This window comes from Heliangelus exortis, chromosome 11, assembly GCF_036169615.1.
Source record: "Heliangelus exortis chromosome 11, bHelExo1.hap1, whole genome shotgun sequence".
Lineage (NCBI taxonomy): Eukaryota > Metazoa > Chordata > Aves > Apodiformes > Trochilidae > Heliangelus > Heliangelus exortis.
Window position 1 is genome coordinate 10,005,570 of NC_092432.1, and position 18,035 is coordinate 10,023,604.

The window sequence follows — 18,035 nt, forward strand, 5'->3', positions numbered from 1 at the left end:
CATCTTCTTTTCTTAATTATTACAGACCAACACTGGGAAATCATTCCCAGGAGTTGTGTCCCCAGGGCACTTTGCTCTTGGTTCTGGGGCTTTGCTGCCTTGTAGAGACACCTGCAGCAAAAAGGAGAAAGGCATCTGTGGAGAGCAGCCAGCTGACCCTTCCAAATTTGACACTCAACAAAGGTCAACAGCTCACTTATCTGGAATGAGTTAAATGCTGAAGTTCATACATTGCATTTAATTTATTTTTAAAAAAGTAATTTATCAATTGTACACTATTGCTGTGAAGGATAGGGCTTGTGTTTGCACCCAGGAAGACAAAATGCACTTTTTTTTGGTTTAATAATCATAAGGGTTAGCAACATCGTAAAATTTGCCTTTATATTTTAATAAAATCCCCACATGAATGGTTAGATGGCAACCTCACACTCCAAGTTTCATTATCTGTTAAATTAGCCACTTGGATACACGGATACAGCTTCTGTGGAAAACAGAGGCTGCTGCAAGATTCCTGAAAAAAAATGGAGATAGGTAGTTTTTCCTTTTGTTCCACTTTTGTTGTCTCCAAACTTGCTTTTTGTGCTTACTCCTTCCACTGCAGGGAGGCCAGGCATAGTTCTGGCAGTGTTTTCTGGTGTTGCTGAGACCTGCTAAGATCTCGTTTGAGTCAACAGAGTTAATGGCATTTGTGAAATAGGTTTGTAAGGAGGAAACTTCTGAAAGTTTAGACAGCAAGATATAAGATATATATTTTATATATATGCATATATTATATATATATATATATATCATATATATATATAAGAAATATATATAATTATTAGCAGAAATAATTATTAGTAGAATTTGCCAAAATACAGAGCTAAGTAAAAGGTGAAATAAATTCTAAATTACTCTTCACTAGGGGAAAGTCCATATTTTTAAGGAGTAAGCAGCTTGGGGGTAACTTCCCTTCCCTGCATTCCTGCTTGCAAACAAACTCCATGACCTTTGAGGGCGTTATGCTGCTAATCCTGTTTAATGGATTGTTGAAATATTTTTTAAATGTTACACAGACCTGCCCCTTCTCTCCTCCCAAGTGAGGACTGCATTGATTTTAGCATGTGAAATAAGAGACAGGTTCAGTGAGTTACTGATAAGGAAGAGCTGAAGCAAATACTACTCTTTCACAGCTGTTATTTTCACAGTCCTATTGTAATTTCAGTTGATAAGAATTGTACAAGGTTCATCACAGCTGTCCATCCAGAAACCTGCATGGCAGCCCCTGGAAAATGTGAAACTTTTCATGTGTCTTTCAAGGGGAAAGCTGTTATTTTCTTTTCTCCCTTCTGAGGCCTTGCTGGACTTTGCAAGCTCACTGCATCTTTCCTGAGCTAACTCTATGGTTAAATTGCTTCATCTGTTTGATAATCACAAATTTATTCCCATTCAATTTATTTTTACTGCAATGGCCAAGATCATATTTGATAGAATGCCTGCCTACAGTCCCTGAAGTGGTTCTGTTCTAAAAATGCACAGTGGATATACAAGAAGCTGAAGAGTATAGAAATCTTAATAAAAACAGTTCCAAATCTATGTGCCTGAAAATAATAGAAGATACTTAATTATATGAATAGGAAAGAACAGTGTATGAGAGTAAGAGATCTCCCTGCCCCTTCCTTTGCTTCTTTTCATTTGCTTTGCAGATAGTTCACCCAGGAAACCTTTTTAGTTCCCATGCGACAAACATTTTTGTATGGTGACTCTATTGCAGTAAAAGCTTTTTTGAATCCTCTCATAATTCTGCCAAGTGTAACTATTCATGATATAATATTTTGTGTGTGATAAGAGTATATTGAGTATTACATTTAGTATGCACCATTCCATACTGTAGCTTTTAAGAACTAGAAGAGTAAAAATTCATCTAAAATCATAGTAAAGCTTGATTTGTGTTTCACTTCTACTTCTAAACTTGAATTAAAGGTATAGTTGGAAGTGAATTTAGTTTTATGCCCTTTAAGCCTTAATTCAACCTAGATGAATTAACCTGTGCCTTGTTTTGTCCTTTTGGTCCTGCATCTTCTCTGATTTTATGTATGATTTGCATTATTAAAGGTAACATGAAGCCCCTCAACTGTGTGCATAATTTTCTTAATGAGAAAAGGCATCTGAGGAGGACTGGTGTGCTGGGGCAGTATGTTATCCCCTGGGAGCTGAACTGAAAAGCAATATATATCAACATAGGGTTTTGGTTGTGTTTCTTTCTCCCAGGATGATTGACTGGTTTTGCATCTGATGCAATTTTTATGCACAGAACAGTGGGATTCTAAGGACAAAGATTAATATTTCAGTAATTATAGCAATCTGGTAGATCACTGGAGTCCTTGGTGCATCCACAGAGGAATGCTGGATGTAGGTAGCAGTGCACAGGGACGTGTGTCAGGAGGAAACCCAGCAGTGGGGGATTGGTGTTGCTTTTGACAAAATACGTGGATGGGGAAAGAAAGAATGCATGCAAGTGTCCTTTCCTGGACATAAATAATTTGAGGAAAAGGTGGGTGCCAAAGGCAATCGCTTCCTGGGCTGCAGCACTGACTTTAGGGCACTGAATGTCACTTAGCAATGCCATGTAGAGTTATCTAAGACTGGATCATGGCTCGGCAGCATCACTGCTCTGCCTTTTCACTTGGGGGATTGCCAGGCACTCTGTGTCTTGTGCTTTCAACATGCCTGGTCAAGGCAGGGCTTCTGGGACATTTCATCTTCCGCAGACTCATGCATCCATTTCTCCTGTCCCTCCCTATTCCAGAGAACAGCCCATCTTCACCACCAGAGCCCATGTCTTCCAAATTGACCCCAGCACGAAGAAGAACTGGGTCCCCGCAAGCAAGCAGGCTGTAACTGTTTCCTACTTCTATGACAGCACGAGAAACAGCTATCGGATTATCAGTGTGGATGGAGCCAAGGTAGGAGGCTGATGGTTCCCTGGTGTGTTTACTGTGCAGAGAGGATCATGACTCTCAGCCCTGGCTGAAGGTAGACATAGGTAGGCTACGTGAAGCACCTAAGTTCATAAACACTTTTTTAGTATGGCCCATTGCAGATATTTGTAGTGATAATTGGGAAAACACTGGGCACCTTAAAAATTATTTTGCCAAACTGAGTTGGTTTCCTCTCTGATCAGTTGACTTCCTAACCTTAATGAGCCTAAAGCTTTAAGTTCCAAATTGAGTCTGTAGTGCAGTATCTAAACCACAACCCATATTAGGTAGATAAGGCTGAGGTCTTTTTGGTGAAAAAATGTTCTTTTTAAAGGGAATGAGGACACTGATATGTGCAGTGTAGAACTTTAATGTAAATGCCAACTCCATATTCACATTTGCCTGGTTGAACTGTTTACAGGTCAGCACAATTTTCTTCAGTTTTCAAATTGGAGTTCATCAGCCTTAAGTGACAAATTAGGCACAAAAACTTCCCTCCCTCACTTTTTTTTTTTCTGATTTTGTTTTGCATTACCAAATAGTGAAATATTTCCTGTAAGAATCCCAATCAGTTGGACTGAACAGGTTGCTCAGGCAACCGTTTTTATTACATACTAGATTTATCCCTCTGATTAGTTTCTCCAAAGTAACTTGTGAGGTGACACTTTCCCCTAGCAGACCCCGGTTAGAAGGATGAGCTAAAACATTTCACTCATGTACAAAAATCATCTGTCATTTCTGGCAAAGCACAAACCACACAGTAATGAGACAAGTTTACAGCCTGTTTATGTGTTGCTCTTTGGACGAGGAAGTTAAAATATCACTGTTTCAGGAGAGAGAGATGGCAGAAATCATCCCTTAATAAAGCTTTTCTATTTGTCATGTCTGTTTCACATACTTGTCTTTCCAAACACCTCCTGTGCTATATTTGGTTATATATTGGTCTATAAATCAGCCATACTGGCTGCTTAAGTTGATGGTAATGTTTCACTGACATCAGTACAGCACTGATGTATCACCATCATTATGCTCCTTGTACTAGTGTGCTCATTTCCAAACCCACCAACTAACCCCCTTGGCTGCCTGGATTTGCAGTCAGCACACATCACCTGCAGCTTACTGGGGGAAGCTGAGCTCCCCAATATTTGTTTGCATCCCACAGATCCTCCTGGTTGGGCAGAGCTGGTGCTGGTGGTCGTGGGCGCTTGGCTTTACAAACCAAGGGGAGTGCCCTCCAAGCCAAAACTGCTGTACTCACAGCAGGGGGTTGCTTGATTTGTGGATGTGCATGCATTTGTTAAGACCAATTAATGAAAAGAAAGTAATTACTATATGTGGCAGGGGCAAGCTGTGCCCGCAGCCCCAAGTCCTGCCCCAAACTGCAAAGTGTGTGCTGAGAACAAGGTGGGCATCCAAGCTTTGCTTTGTAATCTGCCCAAAATATGTTCAGGAGGAACCACCCCCTGTCCCAGAAGGGGTGCTTTCTGTGATTAAAATTGTCCCCCTGGGGCTTCCCATGCAAGAATCAATTGCTGGCCACATGAATTATTCCTCTTATTGACCTTTGCTGATTAAGGAACAGGTGGAGAAGAGATGCTGCCTTCACTCTCACCTCTGGAGGTTTCCCAGTTACCCTGTCTGTCTGGTTTAATAGTGCTGATGTGGGGAAAAAAAGCATCTTTATACCCAAATAAGTTAAAAGTTTCTTGTCTTCCTCAAAGAACTATTCTTTAGTGTTTTGACCTACTTTCCTAGCAAAAAATGAAACTGGGTAGGGTTGTGAGGAGGAATATAAACAGCATCAGCTGGTGTTGTCCTGTTCTGTGAGCATCTCACCTGTTAGAGTGAAGTCTTCCATGTGTTGGGAAATACCAGCTGCATTAGCATCATGGCATCACTGCTGACAGAATTTGTCTGTTTTAAAAATAAAAAAGCTGAATATCAAGCAATTAAGGGACTTGGCCTTAGAAGGAAAGTGGTGATGAATGACGTGTATGTCTTAAAACTCTGCATCCTTGCCTGAACTGCAAAGGGGCTGTACTAACAGTTTATTTTAGACAAACATAAATGGTGCACATTGGCTTGCAGAGAAATCTCACTTAAATCCAACTTGTATGCAGCTGTGGGGTTTATTTTGGGTTTTTTTTTTTACCTTATGCATAGTAACCATAAAAATATTTTAAATAATACTTCACTTAAAAATTGTTCATTACTAGGTTGTATAAGCTTTGTTTTACTTTTAAGATTCAACATAGAATCATAGAATCATAGAATTAGCCGGGTTGGAAGGGACCTCAGAGATCATCTAGTCCAACCCTTGACCCACCGGAGCAGTTGCTAGACCATGGCACTGAGTGCCACATCCAGTCTTTTTTTAAATGTCTCCAGGGACGGAGAATCTACCACCTCACTGGGCAGCCCATTCCAATGTCTGATCACCCTCTCCGTGAAGAAATTCTTTCTAATATCTAACCTAAACCTCCCCTGGCACAACTTAAGACTGTGTCCTCTTGTCTTGTTGAAGGTCGTCTGTGAAAAGAGTCCAGCTCCCACCTCGCTACAGCCGCCTTTCAGGTAGTTGTAGACAGCAATGAGGTCTCCCCTGAGTCTCCTCTTCTTCAGGCTGAACAGCCCCAGCTCTCTCAGCCTCACATATTGCTCTGGGCAGCGTGTTGGATTGCAGGCATGAGGAGCAGCACAGGGCTGCTGAAACCCATCAGTGCTGCTGTCACGCAGAACACCAGGCAGGATGTGCAGGCTCAACCTGATGAACATTTAGTTTCCTTCTGACACACCCCAACCCAAGAGGCTGTGATTATCACAGGAGTGGCTTCCTCAGGTGCTGCTGCCATCCTTGAAGGTCCTGACCCTCTGCAGTCTCATGACTTTCAGACCCATCCTCACATCTCCCAGCAGATATAAGTTGTCCCCTTCTCCTTCCTGTCTCTCATCCCCAAACCCATGGGGCACAGGAGGGTGAGGAGGGATGCTGCAGGGCAGAAGGGAACAGGAGGATTATAGGAGTGTCCAGAGGTGAGGTATTAAAGGAACCACTGTGTTTAAAGGTGTAAATATTGAGAACTCGTTTTGAGAGAATGGGTTAGAGAGGGGCAGGAGAGTTACTTGGCTCTGCTGTTTGGCACAGTAGGATAGGACATTGCCTCAGGTCCTTACCTGTTCACCAAGCAGGGAGAAGGACAGAAAGGCCTGGCTGGTACACGTGGAGATGGTGAAGACAGACATTGCAGCAAAGAGGAAAATGGAAGAGAAAGGGACTAAGGTAAAGGTAGCAAGCGGAGAAAAGTCAAAGGAACTTAACTCCTCCCTCACAGAAGAATATGCAAGAAGCTTGTGCTGAAAACCAGGAGTCCAATATGATGGAGGGTAGCCAGGTGAGAGCATAGACCTTCCAGGTGCCACTTTGCTTCCAAATCTTCCCAATCCAATGACACAAAAAAATGTTTAAAATTGGAATGCCTGGGGAGTCCAGCACTGAAAAGTGGAGATCCTCGATCCAAACATCTTGAACAGCTTTAATTCTTTGTGTTTGCAAAGATAGAAGAGAATAAATATTGTAATTCCTGTTTTCTCTGTCTTTCAGAGAAAAACAGGTGCTGTGGACAGTAGCTTACAATTTATAGCAGAAAATTTCACAGACACCATACGAGTATGCACTGCATGATCTTAACCAAGATACCATTACCAAACAAGGGAACGGATTAGTATATAATTAAATTACATTATAATTTACTTGTATGTTGTCAAGAAAGTAATTTTATCATGATGTTTTAGAAGTTTCTAGCCAGAGGCTGTTTAAACTGCAGCATAATGAATGCTGGAGGAAATAATACAGTAAAATGCAAGGGCACACACTGACTTGGAGTTAATGAGGCTGCCAGGAGACTTCACCATATGAAAGTGCCCAGTATTGTGGGCAAAAGTCACCCCTGTTGTAAAATGAAAAAAATATATGGTGATGATGCAGGGAGAACACGAACTCCTAAATGCCCAGTGTCTGTGTAGTGTGTGGGGAAAGCCACACCCAGGGCTCCTCATTAGATGTGACCTACATTATTCTTTCTGTTAGAGGTGAAAAGAAAGTCTGAAAGCATAAAAATTACTCAGATTGATATCCTCTGTCATCCTCTAGAATATTGCACAGTACTGCCCTGGTTGGGGTGTTTGTGGTTTTTTTAATAAATTGTATATACACAATAAAAAACAATAAAACAATATAGACAAGAGGGAAGAGATGAGAAACTTGTTTCTGTGTAGAATTTGAGGAGGAAATAAAATCCCTCAGAAACAAGCTTCTTGTCCTCATTTTCTAATGTTCAAATTTTATAGTTCTACAGAATCTCTGATTGCAACAGAATAATTTTTATCTTTTGAGAAATAAGGAACATAAAGCTATCTTAAAAATTCATAGCCAAAACCAAAGTGTACAGTGAGGCATTCTGTGACAGTAGCAGCCAAGTGACACAGCAGAAGTCATCTCAGCTGTCAGTCTTAAGTTGTCTCTGAGAGATGCTTAAACTTATGACTAGAAAAAATTAAAATCAGGCTTAAAAAGATGAATAGATTTCAATAAATGGCAAGAATATTTTGGTAATTACATGATACAAAGACTTGTGTTCCAGAGAAAAATAAATGGTCAGTTAGATCATTCCCAGTTGCTAGATCTTTTAAAAAAATTTATTACCTAACTGTTACCTTGAATATCGAAGATCAGCAGCTAAGTTGGGCATAAGTGTGTGAAAGCATTGAAGGGAGATCCAGAAAAATTGCTGTGCTGGGAAAGCAAAATCAGTAGGTCTGTTTCTGAAATAAACTGCAATTAGTAAGAATAAGAATGGGGGATAAATTTTGCCAATCCGTATTCACATTAATGTTCCTCAAAATGAGCAGAGTGCATTACACAGTGTGGTGAAGCTGTTTGATTAGGGGGTAAATGTGCCCTGCTGATAAGATCTATCAGTGAGTGTCTACAGCAAGGACACTGATTTCCAGAGCAGAATGAAGCTGGCAGCGTGTGGGAGCAGTTATTTAGGGAGGTAAGAAGGGGAGATATGTAAATCTGCTAATATTTGACGTATTTATGGCTTTCTCAGTTCCTGTAACAGTCCTAATTGCTATGTAATTTAATAGCTGCCCACCTCTTTCTGACCACACTTTCTTTGTTCTCCCAACTGGAGGCAGGCATCCTCCGCACATGGAGAGGAAATTCGGAGTTCTTCCAGAGAACACAAAACAAATCATTTTCTTTGCCCGTGAAAATAGAGCTATTTTAAGACAGAGTTGTTAAAAATACCCTGAAGTATTTAACCAAAAGGCGACTTTTAAATCTAAGAAGCTTTCCTTTCACAGGAAAAAAAATGCAGGGTACAGCAGCAAGGATGAAATTCCTTCATCTGGGTAGTTCTTTATTTTTATATTTTTTTTCCATTGACGTAAATTCAGCCTTTAAACCAGTAGCAGCTCTTTCTCAGAAAAAAACTACCAAGTAATTTAGATGTTACAGATTTTTTGGCACTGAATTTAAAAAGGCTTCTGGCATTGCATACCTCACCAGGGACCTGCATTGGTGTAGCAGCATTTAACTGTCTCCAAGACCTCATGGATCTGATTTGCAATAATTTGTAGCAAAAACCATCACACCACCTTCGCTCTTGGCATGCAGAGTATCTGTTTGTGTTTGCCTGACCCTGTGCTTGGTGAATTAGGTGGAGTGATGTACTGTGTTTTATATTTTTAAAATACCTAATCTTTAAGAAATAACTAAATTTTTTAGCTACTTAAACTTTCAACTTCAATGACTTTGCAGTGAAATGGTCAGAGGGTGTTTTACAGCCTGAGGTAACCAGAGATAAAGGGATGTAACAGTGAGCTTACTAAGTGGTGTGGTGTCCTTTCTTTTCATGTGCATGAGGAAATCCTGAATTACATGGGATCATTTTGAAAGGTGTGAGTGAGTATAAATGTATTTGGTCAAAAGGATGGAGACTCTCGTTTCCAGTTTTGCCTTCCCTAGTTTTCTGTATTGCCATCTCTTGTTGGGAATGCCATTTGCACCCTGGGGGAGTGTGGTGCTGCTGGGGTCCGACCCGGCTGCCCGGTGCCATCTGAAGTGCCAACCCATCCTGCTCCTTGCCTTGAAGATTATTTTGCTGACTGTAGTACTGGCAAGACTGTGATTTCCACAGAGCCCCTGCTGGTAAAATCTGATCAAATTAGCAGAAAATTATGTTGTTAGGATTTTTTTTTCATTCCAGCTTCTCCAGCATTTTTTCACTGCTGGGTAACCAAGGTGAATATTTCTTTTTTTCCAAACTTTTCCAGCTGAACTCTTTTTGGCCCTTTGCACCATTCCTTCTAGCCTGGGCTGGAAATCTCTTCTCTTCTGGTTGTTCCAGAAGAGTCACAACTATAAAACAGGAGTGTGGGGGAAGCATGAGTTCAATATTACCTACACTTCTGACTTTGAGAACTGACACTAAGAGGACCTTTAATCAAGAAGGAGCCTGTGGTTTGTTACTGTCTGAAGAGCCCAGAAGACAACTCTCAGCTTAAGGGTGTGAATGCAGTATTCCTGCATTCTTGGCCATACCTGTACACACAAGAAACCTTCACATGCCCTAAGAAAAGATTTCCAGTACTGAAGTGGTTGATTACTGTAATACAGAAATTGTAGCATATTTGATGGCCTTAATCTTGTCTTTATCATAGCATGTTAAGTATTTCATGAACTATTTGAGCTAATTCCAACAATATTAACACTGGAGATAATACTGGAGCCATAAAAAAGTAATTCTAGTAGATGGAACTAATTAACCCCCCACATAAAAGGAAAAACATCAAAAACATTTTTTTAATACAAAAATAAGGTATAAAATATTATTTTAATGCACAATCCTGTCTTCCAGTGTGCATAGTTTGCATGCATGTAGTAATAAACATCTCTTTGTTTTTATGCTAGCACAGTAACTATTAAGTAAAAACATTAGTTGTGGTTCAATGATCTTTATGGTTTTAAACCTCTTTATGAGCACAGTTGCTACCAGAACATGGTAGCAATGCTCCAGCAGATGAGCATCATTTTCCAGCACAGGCTTGGAAATCTGCTGGAGACATGTTCTAGTACCAATTGTGCTAAACAAAGTCCTTTTTAAAAGGGAGCTGAAGAGTCTCTAGCTGCTCTTTGCACTCCCTTTTGGGATTGTTGTTGCTGTAAATAATGAAGCTGGATTAGGCTGCTCTCTGAGAGGCAGCCACTCTTTTCCTAGCAAGGTTCTCCTTCATTTTGTATGAGGAACAGATAAAGAGCAGGAGAACATCTGTGCTGCCCTGAGTTGTAGTGCACTGGTCTAACTTAAGCTGGAGCTGTTCTCTCTGATTCAGACAGTGAAACAACTTGAAATGAATAATTAATATTTTTACTGTGCTGGTTTTCATAGCTATTTCCTGATTTCACTTAGCGATGTTCTGTTGAATGCAACTTCCAGATTTCTAGCATTCTTTTTGAATAATTCATGAGGGACTCTGAATTTAAGGAAAACTTTCCATCAGTGGGTGATGCTGGTGCCACCCAGGCCAAGGTTGCAGCTCCAGGTCAGCTGCATCCTCGCAGCCAGGGTGCAGGGGTGGTGGCATGGGGTGACAGGTCAGGGGTGCATGAAGGTGCAGGGGGTGCCCAAAGTGTTGTACTCCAAAGGTGAGACATAAACCATTCAGCATGTGGAGTACCATGGAGAAATGTGAATGCTGGGGTTAATAATGGAAGTTGAAGCAGGTCAGATGGAAATAGGAAATGAAAGGTGTCTTTTCAAATGAGGACAGGTACATGGCATGAGCACCCTGAGGTGTTCACTGAATCCTTCAGCTGCATAAATCAGGGCTTCACATGCTAATTGAACAGGAGTCAGTGGAAAATAACCGTCCCTGATGATCTTATAATATTTGTGCTGCCTGTGTTTGTGGTGTACACAGCTTGACTAAAGTCACTTGAGGTTTTGTTTCTCTCTAGATATTAAAATAACTTGAGAACATTTTCTGTGGAATTTGGTGGTGCTGAAATGAAGCACAAAGAAGAAGCAGACCTGTCAGCCAAGTAGGAGACTACCCACTTGCATCATCTTCTATTTGCTCAAGGTGTTATTGAGTATTCAGAAACTTAGGCTGAGGAGGAGGTTCAGGATTTAATAATTGGGGGGATAGTACATTGCCTGGAGTTGTATCTGTAGGAGAATTTTCAACAGTTGCCAAGGCTGGTTTAGACAGGTAGAGCTAGTAACATTGGGTGCATTTGTGTAGAAAGGTCCTTGGGTGTTCAGAGGATAAAAAAAAATAGGGCTTTCTGCAGTGGTAATGTCAGCATTTCTAACACTGGTGGAGATGAGATGAGCTGGTCATGAAGGAAAAATTAAAAATGTTTGCACAAACAAGACCTGGGGCTGCAAGTAAAAAGAGAAAAAAAAAAAAAGCAGATAGATGAAGCAAAGTAAATACCAGGAAATTTGGTGGGTCCCTTGAGACTGCATCAACCAGAAATCCTGATCCTCTGCTGAAGATGTGTTTCGGTTTTCTAAAAAAAAACAAAATGACTGGCACTGTAGAATTCATATCACCTAAATGTTTCTATATTAATCTCTTTCCAAGTTATTAACTTTGAAATGTGAAAAATCCTCTGTTCATTGTCTGGATTATTTCTGGAAGTAAATCCTTCAGAAGTGGGTTAGTAAGCTTAGGAGAAAAGATAACAAAGTGCTGGCAACAGCTGTATCCTTGGCAGAAGCTCAGAAGCACATCTGCCCCTCTTTGATACTATCTGGCTCATTTTTTCTGCTTGTATGTACAGTGTCTGTGTGTCCATGGAAGGACCACACTCAGTTGAACCCAGGAGACCAATATTGCAGAAACCTTTTCAGAAATGCAATTTCTTACTCTTAAAAAAAAAAAAAAAAAAAAAAAAAAAAGATAAAAACCCATGCTAGACAATCTGTTGTTGCACTGCTCACCAACAAGTAGGGAAACTTTGGTCTGGGTAGGTTTTCCCTTTTTAAAACTTCTCCATAAAATTTATTGGAAAAGCTCCATGAAACAAAGTGTTCTAGCATGAAACTGCCTCAGAGTTTTTTTCTGATCACCAGGACTGAGCATGAATGTGACATCTGAACATGCCAAGGGGGTTAATTGAACCATGTGATGTTATTGTAAAGAAACCTGGAATCAAGCAAAGAAAGCCTATTTCAGGTCGTAGTCCTTAGCAAAGCTTTTGAAGAATTTGTAGCATTTTTTATGAATATAACCCATGTCTGTGGTTAGTTGAAAACAGGAGAAATTCAAGAGGATAAGGACCATCATTCACATAGGCTCAAAATAGTAATCTGCAGATACTTTCATATATTTAGTTTCATCAGTGTCTTAAAGCAAAACCTGTGTGATGGGAATGAAATAGGCAAATTTAAAGATCATTAAAACTTTGCTACCATGCTCACTAGACTCCAGTGGGCAAAGTGGTACTCAGCTTGCTTGCAGGATTTCTGTTGTATTTCCTTTTTCTTTCAAAAGAAGTCATAAGGGGAGTGAGGGACCTTGTGCCCAAAGGTGAGCTGAGCACATGCTCTATCCCCTCAAGCTTTCCACAGCCTCCTGCCAGGATATTGGGGACTTTTGACAATAAATGCAATAAATGCAATTTAGTGCAATAAATGCAGCACTAGTTACCTGTTGGTTTCCTAATCTGAGATTTTCTTTTTTTTTTTAATTCAGCGTCTGAAATTAATAAAGAATAATTCATAAAAGCTGTGCTTCATGAAACTCTTAAGGATTGCTTGTCCAATGGAACTGTTATATCAATTATTTTTTCCCTTCTGCCCCCCTGCTGTAGTGCCAGAGGTATCTAATATTTGGAAATCCTTACTCAGAGTTAATACATCAGACATGCTAATCAAGACATGCCAGATGGAGTTTATAAATAAACTATGCTGCATTGTGTATTCTTGAAATTTGAGCAGCAAACATAATTTGAGGCAATATTTTCCTACTTTTACAAAAAAGAACCCCAAACATCACTTCTTCTTGATTCTGTATTGTGAAGTTGCATCCAATAGTATCATGGTGGTTAGATGGAAAATAGGAATGGTATAAATGACTGTCAGCCATTACATACCAGCTGGAGTCCCAAGCAGATTCTCCCTGAGAAGTGAACAAGATCATCCAGCCTCCACCTAGCTTTATTTTCTAACAACAAACCAAAGGATGAGGCATTTCTGAGGATGCAGAAGGATTAGTATGTTATGTTATCTCATAGGTATCTTGTGTCCTCAGTTATGTTAATGTTCTACTACTGATTGCACCTGACCATCATCTGACAATGAGTACTTCTAGGTGCTTTAGAAGCTACCGAGTAGATCCTCTCATCTCCTAAAATTAATGCAGCTGTCCTTCTTGGACATTACTCATGCCAAGGGACAGTTTTTCCAGATTTTAGAGAAAAAGTGGTAAGCTACCCCATTGTTGATCACTCTCTGGAGAGCCTAGGTTGTTAAAGAATAGAGGAGTCTTTAGTGATGCCATGTGGCCATGTCATTTCTGACCTCTGCAAAGGGACCTTCAGGATTAAGTGAAGCTGTTGTCTTACAGCTTGAAGGATGCAGAAAATTATCAGTGCTTAAATGATTCACGTAGGGATGTGGTTATACTCTGCATAAAGACTATATGCTTTTACTTAATCCTTCAAAGTGTGAATGTGATACAAATATGGGGTGGTTTGCTTTTTTTTAATTGTATCTAATTGTAGATAATCGTCTCAGTTTTAGTCACTCGGAAAAAATAGTGAGTCTCCACTGTATTCTCCCTGTCTCTGGTAAGTTAGAAATCTTATTTCTCATGTGAAAATAACACAGAGGCATTTTCATTTATATATTTTATAAAACGTTACATGAAATTCCTAGTTAACAATTTGTTCCAGCAAAGAGGGTTTGAAAATCTTAGCTGTAGATTTTCTTCATGAAACAGCTGCTGGTGCTTGGAATCGTGTGGGTGGGTGGATGTGTGTGCTGTGCCTAAAAGGAAAAAAAATCTAGTCAGATGTCAAAGCAAAAATAGGAGATTTTAGAGATTTAGACTGGGTAGAGGAGGTGGGAAGCCAACTCTGCAGAGATGTTAATTACCTTGGGAAGAAAAAGAGAGCAATGAAGTAGGTGTAGCAGGAGACTCACTTAATAGGATTCACATAATCATGAACCCACTTTTGTTGCATTTAGACAGGCTCTCAGCAAGGGCTTTACAACAGAAATATTTTACTGAAGGAAAAACAGTTATTACTCTTTTTATTGGGTGGAGGGGAAATTTTTACATCTCTTTCATGACGAAGGATAAGAGCAGTCTGTTTCTTGTTTGATTTGTTGCCATTTGGCATTAAAAATCAGTCTCATTCATCATTGCAAGGTGATGCAAGGGAAAAAAACCAACCCTATGTGCAACTGCAGCAATGGCCCTTTTCCCCACAAAACCACCACCAGCAGCAGCAGCATCTGAGATGATTTATCCATAAAAGGTGAATCTCCATCTGCAGAGGGAGCTCAGGTGGGGAGGTGAATACTTCAGGCTGCACCAAGTCCTCTGCAGCTTGCCAGGTATCCCAGCACCTTCCTCTTTGTAAATGCAGATGAATCCCTGCACTTGCTCTTCCTCTCCTGCCTCCCACAGAAATTTGTGGAAGCTTTTGGAGTCCCTCGATGGGTGAGGTCCAGGTTACCTGTGTAGAACAGCAGTTCTTGAAAACTGTGGTTGGCCAGGCTTGATGGATGAAATGATGGGAACCCTGAGCAGAAGTCTAGCAGCAGACATCCTGCCAGCTGTGGCCTACCCTGTGCTCTGGGCTGCCCCAGTCATGCAGAAATCACGGAGTGAAGCAGGAGGAGCAGCAAAATGGAGATAGTCCGTGTTCTTCTTAGTAGGTGTTTACAGTGTTTCCAGTCTAATTAATCCATACCCTCAGCCAGGTAAAGCACTACATGTGTGTCAAGTGCAGCAGAAAAAGCAGAACTAGAACAAGTGCTGCTCCTAATGTCAGTTTTCCCAGGTTTTTGGGTTTTTTTGGTTTTTTGTTTTTTTTTTAAAGGATCTCCTACAAAGACATAGCAGGAAGGGTAGGGAGATGCGATCACATCTGCTGGCAACAATTTGTTAAACAACTCTGGTCAGTCCTCTTGTGTTACAGCTTCACTTCCCATCCCCAAGTCCTTACACTGCAGTGAGCATCTCCTTGTGCTGCTCCTGCTCTAAGTTGTTAGCTGGCCTCAGCAAGAGACTCTTGTTTTTTTCCCTTTAATAGCATTGTCTCAATTAACAATATGTATGTGCATGCTGGCTTTGCAGGACTAGAAAGAACTAGATCAGTTTATCACCAGTGACACATTGCTAACAAGACATTCCATGTAAGTCTGGAAGCTGTCAGCAGAGATAGGAGGATGGTAGGTCCTGAAGGATAGTGCAAATCATGGAAATGTAGGTGGGTTAATTCCATGAGGGAACTGCTGAACATTTGGGATAGAGGAAGAATTTCTCTCCAAAGCTGTCCCTGTCTCCTCATCTCCATATCCAGTGCCACAAGCTCTTCTGATGCATGTCAAGTTGATGAGCTGGAAGAACCTGCTGAGCCTGTGATAGCTTTGGCCAGAGGATTAGCAGCTTCTTTCCTTCTTCAATTCTGTTTTTAGACTGGGATATATCTTTACTGAAGATTAGCAGCCTGGTGGGCCGGGGAAATTAAATTTCACAAGAGCTCCAAACTGGAAAGCACATATTCAGAGAGGTGAAAATGAAATGGGGTGGTTTTACTGTAGTGATTTCTTAATGAGTAGATCCCATGGTCTCAAGCCTTGGGGGGTTTCTGGAGATGAGGTTACTTCTGAGTAACAGGTGATGTGAATTCAAAGGGAAAATCCCAGAATAATTCCTAAACTCACACTCTAGTCCCAGAATACACGGCCCTTTTCCAATTTAATTTAGTGCAGTTGAAACCGCATTACATTGGCTAATATATTAATTAGCTATTTCATAGCTATCATTTCAGTCTTTTCCCAGGTAGAGAAGCTGTATCAGGGCTGGCAGCACTGGTTTATAATCCCCTTTGGTGGGTGTCTCATCAGGGGAAGCATCCTGCCCGATTCCTGCTGCCCCTGGCTCTGGCTGTACCGGTGCCTCTGCCAAGAGCCACCTGCGATCACTGCTCTGCCCACCCTGGAGCTGAGCTCTTCCCTCTGCTTTTCCCTCTTGTCTGGAGCTGTGTGATCAGGGCACAGGCTGTGAACCAGGCTGGCAAATCCCCCCTGTGCTGCTCCAGCCAGCCAGCACCCCGCTCATCTTACCCGAATGGAACGGTGACCTGGGAAATGTCTTCTCAGGAGCCACATCAGCTTTTCCCTCTCAGTGAGGTGTTGTGATCTGGTGAGTTTAGGAAGGGAACACTTTAAATCCTCAACCCTCCCTTAAAAGAAATGGCAGCTGTGTAGTTGGCAGCACTCATATGTTACAAGCAGCGTGAGCTGCCAATATGTTTTTTCCTTCTACACGCTCAGGTCTTCTTGTGACCTCTCCCTGCTTGATTTATTTGGCAGTTTCTCTCCATGGGAAGGCAGCACACTGGGTGTGTTACAGCCTATGAATGTTCTGCTCCACAGCAGCTTATTTGCATTCACTTTTATCTGATGAATATACCTGTAAATGTCTGGAGTCATTTCTGGTTGAGGTAGTGCTACCTTGTACAGTGAACATTCTTCTGTGTCATCTTTAAATAAAAATTTAGATCTGTCACAATTGTTTTTCTCCCAAAGGAAAAGAAATTACTGTGAGATTTTGTTTGGCTTACGTGATGTGTTGATAATGTTCACCATCTGATACACTTGCATGTAGATGAGAGCAAAGACAGGTTTTGTTTTTTTCAACTGCATGTAGACAACTCAGTCAGTATGATGAATGAGTTTATTATGCAGTAAGGTGCTTATTATATTATGCTCTGCTTTGCCTTTGTCTTTAGGGAGAACTCTTTAACCACTTCAGGGATTTATTGCATTTGATTAGAGACCAGTTTGTCTTTTGAATCCATTACCCTGGATGAAAGTCCACAAGTTTATTCTGGGTTCTGATGCAGCCAGATTTTCACCATGTGTGTATTAAATGAATAAGCACCAAATGCAAAGTTATTTTTTAAGAGTGCATTTGAATTGATTAGTAACCTTTTCTTATAGGATTATAATTCTGGGTTACAGCTGGAGATGGAAAATAGCCCACGGGCTCATCCTGCCCACAGCAACTTTCAAATACATCCTTTGCCTTCTCTGCCCGTCCTCTCAGCTCCTTCTTCCTTTGAAACTTGAAAAATCTTGCTCATCCTTTCATCAAAAAAAGGAAAATTTTCCCAGTGCAGTGGGAAACTTTCCTGTTGCAGTGGCCACAAATGCTTCCCCTGCCTTCTGCCCTGGCTGGATTCCTTCTGCCTGGGGGACAGAGGAGTGGTGGGAAGAACTTTATTTCAGGTCTCACACAGCTAAGGCTGAGCCAGCTCTGGGAGGGGATACAGGCTGGAGGACCAGGCAGGAGAGCTTGCAAACCCTTTCTTTCTCCTAAATCCGAACAACATGAATAATCTCTTGCCAATGGAGTGGTTCTGCTGTGAAGAGCTGACCAGATTTACATGGGAAGTCAATGTAGAGGTTAACGCTCCAAAAGTTTAATGTTTCAGTGCCTTCCTGCAAGCATGGCAGGGTGATGGGGTGAGGGTGGGGAGAAAGACCAGGTGGATAAGTGTAATGTATCTGCAGCATCCAGCTTCTCTGAGGGGCTCATGAGCTCTGATTTAATCTCCTAAACTTCAGCTTGGATTTTCACTTCTCTGTAGGAATGCCGTATTTCTGAAATGCTTGACTGACAGAGCAGGAATTAAGGGAAAAAAAAAAAAAAAGCAACAAACACAGAGACAGCTTCCAGGCAGTTTCACTAATTGCAGTTTATTATAAATTTAACAGATGAACTGTCAGTTTCTTGAAGGTGTGTGATCATGACAACTTTTTC

The 18,035-nt window shown here is 41.0% G+C and overlaps 1 protein-coding gene across 2 annotated transcripts in view; it reads left to right on the forward strand.

Moving 5' to 3' along the window:
- HOMER2 (homer scaffold protein 2) overlaps nucleotides 1-18,035 on the forward strand; it is a 62,276-nt gene that overhangs the window by 20,331 nt on the left and 23,910 nt on the right. For both annotated transcript variants that reach the window (XM_071754437.1, XM_071754438.1), the window contains exon 2: nucleotides 2,789-2,945. In XM_071754437.1, the coding sequence (XP_071610538.1) occupies nucleotides 2,789-2,945 (157 nt within the window). The remainder of the gene's footprint in view (nucleotides 1-2,788; nucleotides 2,946-18,035) is intronic.